Source organism: Phacochoerus africanus, chromosome X (assembly GCF_016906955.1).
Source record: "Phacochoerus africanus isolate WHEZ1 chromosome X, ROS_Pafr_v1, whole genome shotgun sequence".
Classification (NCBI taxonomy): Eukaryota; Metazoa; Chordata; class Mammalia; order Artiodactyla; family Suidae; genus Phacochoerus; species Phacochoerus africanus.
This window is the reverse complement of record NC_062560.1, coordinates 86,854,792-86,868,808: the sequence shown is the minus strand read 5'-3', so window position 1 is coordinate 86,868,808 and position 14,017 is coordinate 86,854,792. Positions and strand designations below refer to the sequence as shown.

General features: G+C 40.1%; 1 protein-coding gene across 1 annotated transcript in view; it reads right to left on the bottom strand.

The window, feature by feature from the left end:
- The window catches only part of CENPI (centromere protein I), a 50,466-nt gene that overhangs the window by 26,411 nt on the left and 10,038 nt on the right, over nucleotides 1-14,017 (bottom strand). Inside the window, exons 6-7 of the mRNA XM_047765095.1 lie at nucleotides 4,317-4,365; nucleotides 4,008-4,054 (exon numbers count right to left, since the gene is read on the bottom strand). Of these exons, the coding sequence (XP_047621051.1) occupies nucleotides 4,008-4,054; nucleotides 4,317-4,365 (96 nt within the window). The remainder of the gene's footprint in view (nucleotides 1-4,007; nucleotides 4,055-4,316; nucleotides 4,366-14,017) is intronic.

Here is a 14,017-nt window from a genome sequence, read left to right as displayed (position 1 = left end):
GTTCACTAAACCTATCTTTGTTGTTAAAAAGTGAACACTTTCTTAAAAGAGAAAGCAAGAGATTTCCAGTACATATTTAATTCTGGGTCCACCCAATGCCCCACCAAAAAGCAAAGGAATTTTTTTTTTTTTGTCTTTTTGCTATTTCTTGGGCCGCTTCCGCAGGATATGGAGGTTCCCAGGCTAGGGGTCGAATCGGAGCTGTAGCTGCCAGCCTACACCAGAGCCACAGCAACGCAGGATCCGAGAGCCACGTCTGCGACCTACACCACAGCTCACGGCAACGCCAGATCGTTAACCCACTGGGCAAGGGCAGGGACAGAACCCGCAACCCCATGGTTCCTAGTCGGATTCGTTAACCACTGTGCCACGACGGGAACTCCAAAGCAAAGGAATCTTCAAAAACTACAATTTCAAAGAGAACAAGAGAGTAGACAATAGCAGTTGCAAGGTTTCAACAAGACTTTGGAACCTAGAATAAAGATGGACAAATAGGGAATTCTCATTATGGCTCAGTGGTTAACGAACCTGACTAGTATCTGACTAACACAGGTTAGATCCCTAGCCTCGCTCAGTGGGTTATGGGTCTGGCATTGCCGTGAGCTGTGGTGTAGGTCACAGATGTGGCTTGGAACCCGCATTGCTGTTGTTGCGGTGTAGGCCGGCAGCTGCAGCGCCAATTCAATCCCTAGCCTGGAACCTCCACATGCCATGGGTGCAGCCCTAAAAAATAAAAGGACAAATAGTAACAAACTTAGCAAAATAAAGAAAATGAAACCTAAGGCTGCAACAGAAAAAAAAGCCTCAAAAGCAGCAGATTAATGCTTGAGAATTCCCAGAGACACTCAGGAATCTGAGGGATCAGATACCTCTGAAAAGTGGGAGTGCAAGAGAGCTGAAAACAGAATGATTGGTTGAAAGCCTACTTAAGAAGCAGTTAGAACCCCAAATTCCTTCACTACCCTGGCAAACATCAGGGTTTTACTCTCTGAAAATGAAGCTGGAATCAGCAGGTAGAACTGAGGGAGTGTACCAGAACCTTTCACAATCCCTTTCCACTGCTTAAGTCCCAGAAACCTAGTAGCCAGGTTTCTAGCCCTGTGATGATTACTTTACGTGTCAACTTTGCTAGACCATGAGGGGCCCACATCAAACATTCTAGGTGTTTCTGAGAGTGTTTTAGATGAAGTTAACAATATTTAAATCAGTAGACTCTGAGTAAAACAGACTGCCTGTCATAATCTGGGTGGGACTCATTCAGTCACTTGCCAAAGCTTATATAGAATAAAAAGACCAGCCTTCCCCAGGCATGAAAGAATTCTCCACCAGCTGCCAGCTGCCACTGGACTCAAACTACAGCATTAGCTCTCCTGGGTCTCCAGCCTGCAAGCCCACCTTGCAGAGTCAATCTCTCTTTCTACAACACACACACACACACACTCCACACATCCTAGTGGTTCTGTTTCTCTGGAGAAGCCTAATACAACCCCTTGGCAGGAAACAGGAGAATGTCTTTGGGAAAAGTGACATCATCCTTTGGGGGATTCTCCAATGAAATATCAAGAGCCTACAATGAACAAGTCGTGCTCATGTACACAAGTTTCCAATCACCATGTTAGTGCTTTATTATTAAATATGGGCAAACAAGTTTTGCCAGGTATTTGAGAAAAGCCTCTACCGTGAAAGACCAAACAAACTCAAAAAGGGACTCTGAGGAAATAGAGACAAAGTTGGGAACAGGAAAAAAAGAAATCACAGCCCAAATCACACAGGTTCATACCTGGAGAATCCCGGAAACCATTCTCATCAACCTTTAAGATAAGACCCTAACTTCCCCTTCCTTTCCCGAAGACTGCTCTCAACAAATAGGGCCTGGTGCATAAAACGACATGCCTGTTCTACCTCCCACCATTCATGCTTACCATCAGAAAGATAATTTCTGTGTTTTGTGTGCATCATGATGAGAAGTTATGGGGCATGGATATGTATAGAAGGGACATATGCTTCTGCAGTTATCAGAAATTTACATCTCCAATACATTTGGTCACATGAGCTGATTATGCCTGTTATCATTTTACATCTTCAGTTACATTATGAGCATGGCTATGTCTTCCAGGTTTGATATTGTTGGATGTGGCCAAATTCACCAAAATCCAGCTTATCAACAATTTCATGAACACATCTTTATAAATGGGCATTGATAATAGTAAAATTTAGTAATATACTATATAGAATGTTAATTGTGAAGCCATACATTTAATATCTGGGCTTAATTCTAGAGAATGTACTAAGTCTTTTTTTTTTTTTTGCCTTTTTGCGATTTCTTGGGCTATTCCAGAGGCATATGGAGGTTCCCAGGCTAGGGGTCGAATCGGAGCTGTAGCCGCCGGCCTACGCCAGAGCCACAGCAACACAAGATCTGAGCCGCGCCTGCAACCTACACCACAGCTCACGGCAACGCCGGATCATTAACCCACTGAGCAACGGCAGGGATCGAACCCGCAACCTCATGGTTCCTAGTCGGATTCGTTAACCACTGCGCCACGACGGGAACTCCAGAAGTCATTTCTTTTTAACTTGAGCACATACTTGTTTCAGTTAATACAAAAAGCACGATCTATTTATGGTAAGATTTTTGTATACCATTGAAATGTTTTGCTTTTAACATGGAAAAATGTACATCTTTTTCATAATTTCTATTAATGTCAAATATAATTAAATTTGGAAAAAAGCATTATCATTACTATCCTCAAAGAGATAAGAGGGGAGTTCCTGTTGTAGCTCAGTGGGTTATGAACCCGACCTGCATCCATGAGGATGACTAATATCCATGAGGACGCAGGTTCAATCCCTAGCCTTGCTCAGTGGGTTAAGGAGTGGCATTGCCATGAGCTGTGGTGTAGGTCACAGATACGGCTCAGATTCTGGTGTTGCCATGGCGTAGGCCAGCAGGTGAAGCTCAGATTCCACCCCTAGCCTGGAAACTTTCAAATGCAACATGTGTGGCCCTAAAAAGCAAAAAAAAAAAAGGAACTCAGAGAAGATATTCCACCCAAAGAACCAAAACAGGAAGCCATAAAGCAAGAACACTCATTCAACCGAAACCAATAGGAAACTTCACACTGGAGAAAAACAAATGTGCATGTGTGTTTGTGTTTTTCATGAAATTTAAATGCCTCTACATAGGTCATGCAGGCTTCAACTGTTAGGCATAGGCACTACAACTTCCTATTGTTTCATACCCAAAGCTTCACAGACTTTGTTACCTCGCAAGTATAGTAGAAATAACAAAGCAAGAAAGCTGTAAGGACAAGAGATAATATACTGGAGTTTCAGTATTCATAAAAGAATGCTTTCCTAGGAGTTCCCATTGTGGCTCAGTGGTTAAGGAACCCGACTAGTACCCATGAGGATGTGGGTTCGATCCCTGGCCTTGCTCAGTATGTTAAGGATCCTTCATTGCCACAAGCTGTGGTGTGGGTCACAGACACGGCTCGGATCCTGCGTTGCTGTGGCTGTGGTGTAGGCCAGCAGCTACAGCTCCGATTTGACCCCTAGCCTGAGAAATTCCATATGCCATGGGTGTAGCCCTAAAAAGACAAAAAAAAAAAAAGAGAGAAAGAGAATGCTTTCCTAGATCACAGCCACAGAATAAATAAGCTAGTCACATTAATAAAATAAGAGTCATTTTTGGTGAATAAGTCTAACAGTTATTTACCAGCCATACCAGCCCAGCTCTGTTAACAATTTCTGCTATTTGTCTTTGCTCATTCTGTTCCCTCTGCTAAGAGTGCTCTTCTCTTTCTCCCTGACCTAGTTAAAGTCCATTCACCATAAACACTGCTCCATGACCCCAGTTTGATTCTGATTTCTTTTTCTGTTGACTGAGCTTCCCTAGACAGTGAGTTCCTTGAAGATAATGATGAATTTGATTTTATATCCCCAAAGCCTAGCTCAGTACCTAGCACATAGTTCATTGGCCAGTTTTAGGTCTTTTCAGTACTCACCATTTTGACCTGAAGATCAAGCAGTTTTCTCACACGAAATGGTTTGACTAGAAAAGGTAGAGAAGTACTAAGTTTGTGATTCAGCATAAAAAGAAACCTTGTTCATGTACCTTCTCTTTACAACACATCAAGAATAAAATTACCCTCTTCAGTTAAGCCATTAAGCAGATGCTCTTAGATAAAAGTACTAAAAATCAATTCCTGCAAAACCCTGTCATGGAGCTAATGCTAACAGTAAACTTTATAAAGGCCAATACAAATGTTAATTCCACAGAGCAAGTGTAATACAATTGGAATGAAAATACTCACCGTTCTCTTTTTTGGTAAGTAAACATAACAAATGGCAGACATAAGGGCACTGTCAAAATATAAAAATTTTTTTTAAAATGACAATATATCTTGAACAGAGCAACAATGCATTTTCCTCAAATGCCCATCTTACATTGATTAAGTAAAAAGGCTTCAGGACTTCACTGAACAATAGTTTTACAAAGCTTCTCTTTTTCATACTACACAGTAGTGATTTTTTTAAAAAAGGTTTTAATTGGAATCCCTTAATGCTACTTTTAAAGTTACTTTTGGAATACAATGACAATGCAGACAATTTGAAAAACCAGAAGACTCTTCTACCTAAAATTCATGTATTCCTTCTAGTAGTCCTTATTTATTAAGATATAAACTTAAAACTTTTATCCTGATTTTCTACTTAAAAGCATTTTCCCATGTTATTTGTTCTTTAAACTGATAATTTTCAATGATCTTAATATTCTGGTGAGTGGATATGCTATAATTTAATTAATCATTTAGCCCTCAGTTTGGCAAATGACCCACAAACTGTATTTTGGTTGACATGACTCTAAACTTTAAAAGTACAGCATTCCTTGTAAGTTGGTGCAGCCACTATGGAAAGCAGCAAAGAAGTTTCTCAAAAAACTAAAAATAGTTTCCATATGATCCTACAATCCTACTCCTGGGCATACATCTGGACAAAACCACAATTTAAAAAGATACATGCACCCCATGTTCATTGCAGCACTATGCACAATAGCCAAAACATGGAAACAACCTAATTATACATTGAATCATGAAGGGATAAAGAAGATACGGTACATATATAAAATGGAAAACTCAGCCATAAAAAAGAATGAAATAATGCCATTTGCAGCAACATAGATGCAACTAGAGATTCTCATACTAAGTGAAGTAAGTCCAAAACAAAGACAAACACCATAAAAGTTCCTATTTCTTGATCTGGGTAGTATTTATACAAATGTGTTTCGTTTATAAAACTTAATTGAGCTGACCACTTACAGGCAATTTTCCCTATGTATACTTCTATATATATATATATATATATATATATATATTTTTTTTTTTTTGGCCACACCTGCAGTATATGGAAGTTCCTGGACCAGGGATCGAATCCAAGCTGCAGCTGCAACCTATGCCACAGATGCAGCAGTGCTGGATCCTTAACCAACTGCACCAGGCCAGGGACTGAACCCACATCTCAGCAGCAACCTGAGCCACTGAAAAGACAATGCCAGATTCTGCACCACAGCAGGAAGTCCCTTTAATAAATCTTTTTTAAAAGACAGGAAAAAAGAAAAGAAAGTATGTTGCAATTATGTGACAAACATTTATGAACCATTCCTATTCACTCATTCATTCACTCATGAAATAAATACTTATTAAGCAGTGGATAAAAAGACAAAAAGGCCTGCCCTTAGAAGTTTACAATACTAAATACTTGGGTTATAAAAGGCTCAGTCCCTGCCTGGAAGAACTCTTAAGTATATACCCAAAATAATTCTAAGCAGGGGTTTGAACAGGCACTTGCACAGCAATGTTCACTGCAGCATTATTTATGTTAGCCAAAAGGTAGAAACAACCCAAGAGTTCATCAACAAATGAATGGATAAACAAAATGTGATATATACATACAAATGGAGTATTACTATATATTGTATATAAACTTGTATATTGTATATAAACTTCAGCCATAAAAATGAAGTTCTGATCATGCTATAACATGAATGAACCTTGAGGACATGCTAAGTGAAAGAAGCGAGACACAAAAGGACAAATACTTATGATTCCACTTGTACGAGGGACCTAAAATAGGCAAATTCATAGAAACAGAAAGTAGATTAGAGGTTCCTAGGGGCTTTGGGAATGAGAAATGGGGAGTTACTACATAATGGGTAGAGTTTCCATTTAGGGTAATAAAAAAGTTTTGAAAACAGTAGTGAATGCAATTAACGACAATGAATTGTACACTTAAAGATAGTTAAAACAGTAAATTTTATGTTATGGAAAACTGTAACGGGTTAAAAAAATGAAGTACTCATACATGCTAAAACATGGATGAATCTCGAAAACACCATGGTAAGTAAAAGAAGCCAGTCAATGGAGTTCCCATTGTGGCGCAGTAGAAACGAATCCGACTAGGAACCATGAGGTTGTGGGTTCGATCCCTGGCCTCACTCAGTGTGTTAAGGATCCAGCATTGCCGTGAGCTGTGGTGCAGTTCGCAGACGTGGCCGGATCTGGCATTGCTGTGGCTGTGATGTAGGCCAGCAGCTGTAGCTCCAATTCAACCCCTAGGCTGGAAACGTCCATATGCTGCAGGTGCGGCCCTAAAAAGACAAAAAACAAAACAAAACAAAAAAAGCCAGTCAAAAAAGACCCCATATTGTATGATTCCATTTATGTGAAATATCCAGAATAGGCAAAGACAAAAAATAGTTAGTTGCTTAGGAATCCCTAAATAGGAAGTGGAGGGGGGGGTGACAGCTAAAAGTATGAGATTTTTGGAGTTTCCTCCGTGTCTCAGTGGTTAACAAACCCAACTAGGATCCATGAGAATGCGGGTTCAATACCTGGCCTCGCTCAGCGGGTTAAGGATCTGGTGCTGCCACGAGCTGTGATGTAGGCTGCAGACGAGGCTCCGAATGGACCCCTAGCCTGGGAACTTCCATATGTTGCAGGTTGGGCCCTAAAAATAAAAAGCAAAAAAAAAAAAAAAAGTATGAGTTTTTTTTTTTTTAAATGAAGTGAAGAATGTCACAATAAAGTGACTCACAAATTTTTTGGTTTCCCAAAGGGTATAAGATTTTTTGAAGTGATGAAAATGTTCTAAAATTAATTCTGCTCATGGTTGCACATATTTGTGAACTTATTAAAAACGAGTGGATTGTATGGTATGTGAGTTATATCTCAACAAGTTTTTTTTTGGCCATGCCCATGGCATGTGGACGTTCCCGGGCCAGGGATCAATCCTGGACCACAGCAGCAACCCGAGCTGCTTTAGTGAAAACACAGGATCCTTAACCCACTGTGCCACAGTGGAAATTCCATCAACGAAGTTGCTTTTAAAAAGTATCCAGAGAGAAAAGAAGAAAGGAGAGATTACAATAAAACTGATTCAACAGCAATGGAAAAGAGGTGCCAGAAGAATAATATTGTCAATGTCCTGAGAGAATTTAACTGTCAACCTAGAGTTCTACACAGAGCAGAACCAATTTTCAAGAACAAGGACATAGTAAAAATATTTTCAGACAAAGACGGTTTGGCATCAAAAGATTCTACTGAAAGATTATTCTAGAGGATATATGTTTAAAGGAAAATGATCTTGACTGAAGGTCTGAGATGCAAAAACAAATGACGAACAAATATACGGGCAAATCTAAACAAACATTAGGGAGTTCCCTTGGTGGTGCAGCAGAAACAAATCCAACTAGTATCCATGAGGAAATGGGTGTGATTCCTGGCCTTGCTCAGTGGGTCGGGGGTCCAGCATTGCCACAAGCTGTGGTGTAACTCGCAGACAAGGCTCAGATTCCACACTGCTATGGCTGTGGCATAGGCCAGCAGTTGTAGCTCTGATTCGCCCCTGAGCCTGGGAACTTCCATATGCCCTAGGTGCAGCCCTAAAAAAAAATTGAAAATTTTAAAAACAAACAAACATCAACTGTGAAGATAATAATAATGTCTACTGTATGTGTGTGTGGAGGAGGATGGAGAAGAGCCAGAACTAAAACTAGGTAATAGGAGTTCCCACTATGGCACAGCAGGTTAAGGATCTGGCATTGTTACTGCAGTGGCTCGAGTTGTTGCTGAGTTGTTGCTGTGGCTCGGGTTTGATCCCTACCCCAGGGATCATGCTACAGGCATTGCCAAAAAAAAAAGAAATTTAAAAATAAACAAATAAATAAAACCAGGTAACAGCACATAATCTGGGAGGGGTATGATCAGAGTTAAAGCATTCTAAGGTCCTTGTATCATTTAAGATGAAGGTAAAGATATTGGTTACTTTTAGACGTTAAGTAAAAACATATTAAAACTGAGAAAATGGGAGCTCTCACTGTGGCTCAGCAGGTTAAGAACCTGACAAAGTGTCTATGAGGATGTGAGTTTGATCCCTGACCTTGCTCAATGGGTTAAGGATCCGGTGTTGCTGCAAGGTGTGGCATAGGTTGCAGATGAGGCTCGGATTCAGCTTTGCTGTGGCTGTGGTGTAGGCCGGCAGCTGCAGCTCCAATTCGATCCCTAGCCCGCGAACTTCCATATGCCACAGGTGAGGCCATAAAAAGAAAAAAAATTTGAGAAAATGTTAAACAGTTATTAATGCATTAAAAAATACTAAACCCATTACATGCTAAATGACATGTGGCTCACATGATATTTTATGAAAAATAACAATATTTTCCAAACAAAAGAAAAATAGTAAGAAGAATGACACTGTTTCACATTTTACACTATTTATTCATGTTAAAATAGGTACAGTAACACCTAAAAAAACACATATAGAATGTCATTTCCAACCAAGAATGGGAGAAAACTACAATCGATCCAAAATAAAAGGGAAGGGGGAAAGAATCAGAAAAATACAGATCATTTAGAAAGCTCAAAAAAAGATATTTGAATTTATTCCTATTATATCAACAATCACTACCAAGGTAAATAAACTAATTTTCTAGGTAAAAGCAAAATATCATCAAACAGGACTCAAAAATAAAATCTAGTTATATATGCTATTTAAAAGAGGCACCTAAGACATGAAGGCAAAAAAAAGATTTTTTAAAAAAAAACAAGCGATGGAGTTCCCACTGTGGCACAGAGGGTTAATGACCTGGCTTGTCTCTGTGGAGGTGTCAGCTGGATCCCAGCCTGGCTCAGCAGGTTAAGGATTCAGCGTTGCTGTAGCTGTCATTTAGGTCGCTGCTCTGGCTTGGATCCCTGGCCCAGGAACTTCTATATGCTGAGGGAGCAGTGGGAAAAGAGAAGAAAAATAAAAAGATGAAAATACACCAAGAAATATACTAGTCTAAATACAGCCAGAGTTAGCAATATCAATATCAAAGAGACTAAAACATTAAGCATTTCTATCAAAGGGTTACTCCATGATAAAGGTTTGATTCAGTAGGACAATAAGAAAACTATAATTGTGTATACACCTAATAATAGACTCAAAATATATGAAGCAAAAATTGACAGAACTTTAAGACTGACAAATCTGCATTAATAGTGGGAGGCTTTCAACATATCTCACTCAGTAATGGACAGATGGACAGTGACGACGACAACAAATCCATAAGGATACAGAAAATTCCAATTCAAATAACCTTGATTCCCTCAGTTTACTTCAACACTCACCCCATCATCACTCTGAATCTTGTCATCACATTGAATCATCCCGTCCTGAAATCTTCAACTCCAACACTACAATCTCCTATCATTCCAATTTTTAATCCCAAAACGTGTCTTGAATGTTACCAAGGCATCCTGAATTTCAGCTGTGTGTGCTCAGAATATACCCTTGTCTTTTTTACCTTCTCCCTTTTCTCTCTAGACTCCCTGATTCATCAGTTTGATCACTCACTTGCCTCCTTAGCTCACCCTGAAGAAATTACTCACCCTTGCATATTAGTAACATGACAAATTTAGTGCTCTCTAAACTCATAGGGCATTTCAGAACTGTGTATCTAATCTCCTATTCCTAGTTTCACCCGGAACTATTTTAAAATTGACACTCCCTCCTCAAACATAATATTTATTCTATCCCACCCACCCCCACTATTAGCCGAAGACCATGCCTCCTTCTTGAGTGAAAAATTGAAAAAAAAAATTACTAAGTCCACTGGGCAGGAATTCCCTCAATTGTGTCCCTGAGTAATACACAAATTTATGGGCCTCAACATCCATCTCTCTTCCTGTTGAAAACAAATTCCTATAATTTTAACCCTGATCCCTAGTGTTATTTTGATACCTCTCCTCTATAACCCCATGGAATGCTGTGGATGCTATTCACAGCATTTATCACACTGTACTTAGCTTCTCCCCTAACACATTTAAAGATCTTCAAGGCTCAGCCTTTTACTATGCAGCTTACCTTAGCTAAGTTACATAACTTTTCCAAGCCTCAGTTGACTCATCTCTAAAATGGGAATATCATTTCCCACAAATCCTGGTTCTAGTCACATGACCCTGGGTAATTACTTGACTTCTCTGTGCCTCAAATTCCTCATCTCTAAAATGAGTATAAATATGTGTACCTCATAAGGTTGTCAAGAGGTTTAAATAAGTTACTGCATTTTATCTGGTATGTATTTTATAACTTAGAGCACATTTCAGTATGACCTAGCCATGTTCCCACTGCTTACCTAATCCCATGAGGATAGTGTCTACTATACTGGAAAGCACAAGTATAGAAAATAGTAGGTGATGAAAAAAAATTTTTTTTCTTTTTAGGGCCACACCCACGGCATAGGGAGGTTCCCAGGCTAGGGGTCGAATCAGAGATGCAGCTGCCAGCCTACACCACACCCACAGCAACGCAGTATCTAAGCCACATCTGCAACTTACACCATAGCTCATGGCAACACCAGATCATTAACCCACTGAGTGAAGCCAGGGATCAAAGCTGTATCCCCATGGATGCTAGTCAGATTTGTTTCTGCTGAGCCATAACAGGAACTCCCAATAAATATCTTTTTAAAGAATACGGACATGAGAATAAAATGAATTTTCAGATCCTCAGGATTGGGAAAAAAATGACTTAACATAGTCTGACGTTTCTTTTTCTACATTTTAACATCTCTGAAAACAAAACTAATCCTAAAATCAAGGTGACAGTTTTAATGGCAGCATTCTTTTGTAGAGGTTCAAAAAGTAACAATGCATCTTAAAATTGATTGCATCTTAGAGTTGATGAAATACTGTGTTTTACATAAAGTACTTAGTGTCTGGCATGTCAGCCTCATGTAATTTAACTATAGTGTCTTATTCATATATTTTTTGGCCATGCCCGAAGCATGCAGAAGTCCCTGGGCTAGGGATCGAACCCACCCCACAGCAGTGACAATGCCAAATCCTTAACTACCAGGTCATCATGGAATTCCAGTGTCTTATTCATATTTCTACTCCCAATACAGTAGTTTGGAGTTCCCTGGTGGCCTAGGATCCAGTGTTGTCACTGTTGTGGCTCAGGTTACTGCTGTGATACAGGTTCAATCCCTGACCCAGGAATTTCTGCATGACACAGGTGTGGCCAAAAAACAAAAAGAAAAGAAAAAAAAACATTAGTTTAATAGTTCAATGCCTGGCATAGTATGTAGTAATAAACATACAGGATGCCGTGTAACTTCAAACTTAGAACATCTAAAGCCAAACATATATTCCCTCCAAAACTACCTCCTTCTCACAAACTTCCTTTTACGGTCAAAGGTACCATGTCATTCTGCATTATGCTGACTTACAAACTCAGATCTTTATCTCTTGACCCTTCCCTAATTTATGTACCAGGTCATGCCAATTCTTCCTTTACAACTCCTCTAAAGTTTGTCCTTTCAATTTTTCATTTCCATTACCACCCCCTTAATCGAGGATAGGGATTCTCGAACTTTTTAGTCTTGGGACTTTGTACATTCTTAACAATTAAAGGACCCCCAAAGAGCTTTTGTTTATCTGGTTTATATCTATTGATAGTTACCATATTGGAAATTAAAACTGGGAAATTTTTAAATGCTTATTAACTCACTAAAAGGATAAATCCATTACATGCTAACAATAATGAAATATTTTATGAAAAATAACTATATCCCCCTCTGAAATGACTTGAGTGACATAGCTCTACATTTCTACAATCTCTTTAATGTCTCTGACCTAATAGGATACAGTTTGGGAGTTCCCGTCGTGGCGCAGTGGTTAACGAATCCGACTAGGAACCATGAGGTTGCAGATTTGGTCCCTGCCCTTGCTCAGTGGGTTAACGATCCGGCGTTGCCATGAGCTGTGGTGTAGGTTGCAGACGCGGCTCCGATCCCGCGTAGACGCGGCTCCAATCTACACTGTGGCTCTGGCGTAGGCCAGTGGCTACAGCTCCGATTAGACCCCTAGCCTGGGAACCTCCATATGCCGCAGGAGCGGCCCAAAGAAATAGCAAAAAGACAAAAAAAAAAAAAAAAAAGAATACAGTTCGAAGAGTTCCCTTGTGGCACAGTGGGTTAAGGATCCAGTGTTGTCACCACTATGACTCTGGCTACAGCTGTGGCATGGGTTTGACCCCTGGCTAGGAACTCACACATGCCTCAGGTATGGCCAAAAAAAAAAAAAAAAATACAGTTGGAGTCTCCGCTTCTGCATTAAATCTGTTACGATGTTGCTCTGATTAAAGTATATGAAGAGGGAGTTCCCATCATGGCGCAGTGGTTAACGAATCCGACTAGGAACCATGAGGTTGCGGGTTCGGTCCCTGCCCTTGCTCACTGGGTTAACGATCCGGCGTTGCCGTGAGCTGTGGTGTAGGTTGCAGGCGCGGCTCGGATCCCGCGTTGCTGTGGCTCTGGCGTAGGCCGGTGGCTACAGCTCCGATTCAACCCCTAGCCTGGGAACCTCCATATGCCGCGGGAGCGGCCCAAGAAATAGCAACAACAACAAAAAAGACAAAAGACAAAAAAAAATAAAGTATATGAAGAAAAGCCAGCATCATACAGATACATAGTTGGAAAAGAAATATTTTCATAGCCTTTTCAGAAAATTGTAGATATCAGTCTTTGATACTTCACCAAACTTTGGAGGCAGTCTCTTAAGGGTTAGCTATAATGTGGAATCTAAAATCTTATCAATGAATACTCTTTGTACTCTGTTCCATTAAAATTCATTGATATGGGAGTTCCCTTCATGCCTCAGCAGTTAATGAACCAACTGGGATCCATGAGGATTGGGGTTCGATCCCTGGCCTTGCTCAGTGGGTTAAGGATCTGGCATTGCCATGAGCTGTAGGTCACAGATGTGGCCCAGATCCTGCATTGCTGTGGCTGTGGTGCAGGCCAGCAGCTGTCGCTCGGATTTGACCTGGCCTGGGAACTTCCATATGCCACAAGTGCAGCCCTAAAAAGAAAGAAAAAAAAAATCATTGATATATCTTGCACTTTGAAAGGTTCTTTTACTCATGAATAATTTCAGGGTTTTTTTGTTTGTTTTGTTTTTTAGGACCACATGTACAGCATATGGAAGCTCCCAGGCTAGGGGTCAAATCAGAGCTGTCGCTACCAGCCTACACCACAGCCACAGCAACCTCAGATCCGAGCCATGTCTGTGACCTACACCACAGACCACAGCTCACAGCAACGCTGGATCCTTAACCCACTGATCGAGGCCAGGGTGGATCCCTCATCCTCATGGATACTAGTCAGGCTTGTTAACACTGAGCCACAACAGGAACTTCCATGAATAATTTCATTGTATCATACTTGATCATTTGGAAACTAGTTATACCGAGCCTCCAAATATTGACACATTTCATTATGATATGTAAAAATCACATTCATTAGTACTGCTCCTTTCTCATCAGGAAAGTCTTTAAGTATTAGGAAGCTGTTGAGTTCACAGCAGTAGATATAAATTTTCCAAACTTGTAATTTTCACTTAAAAGCTCAAATTTTGTCATTGGCAACAAATATTACCAGTTTCTTTGAAATGACCAGCCCAATTGTTCATTTTCAAGA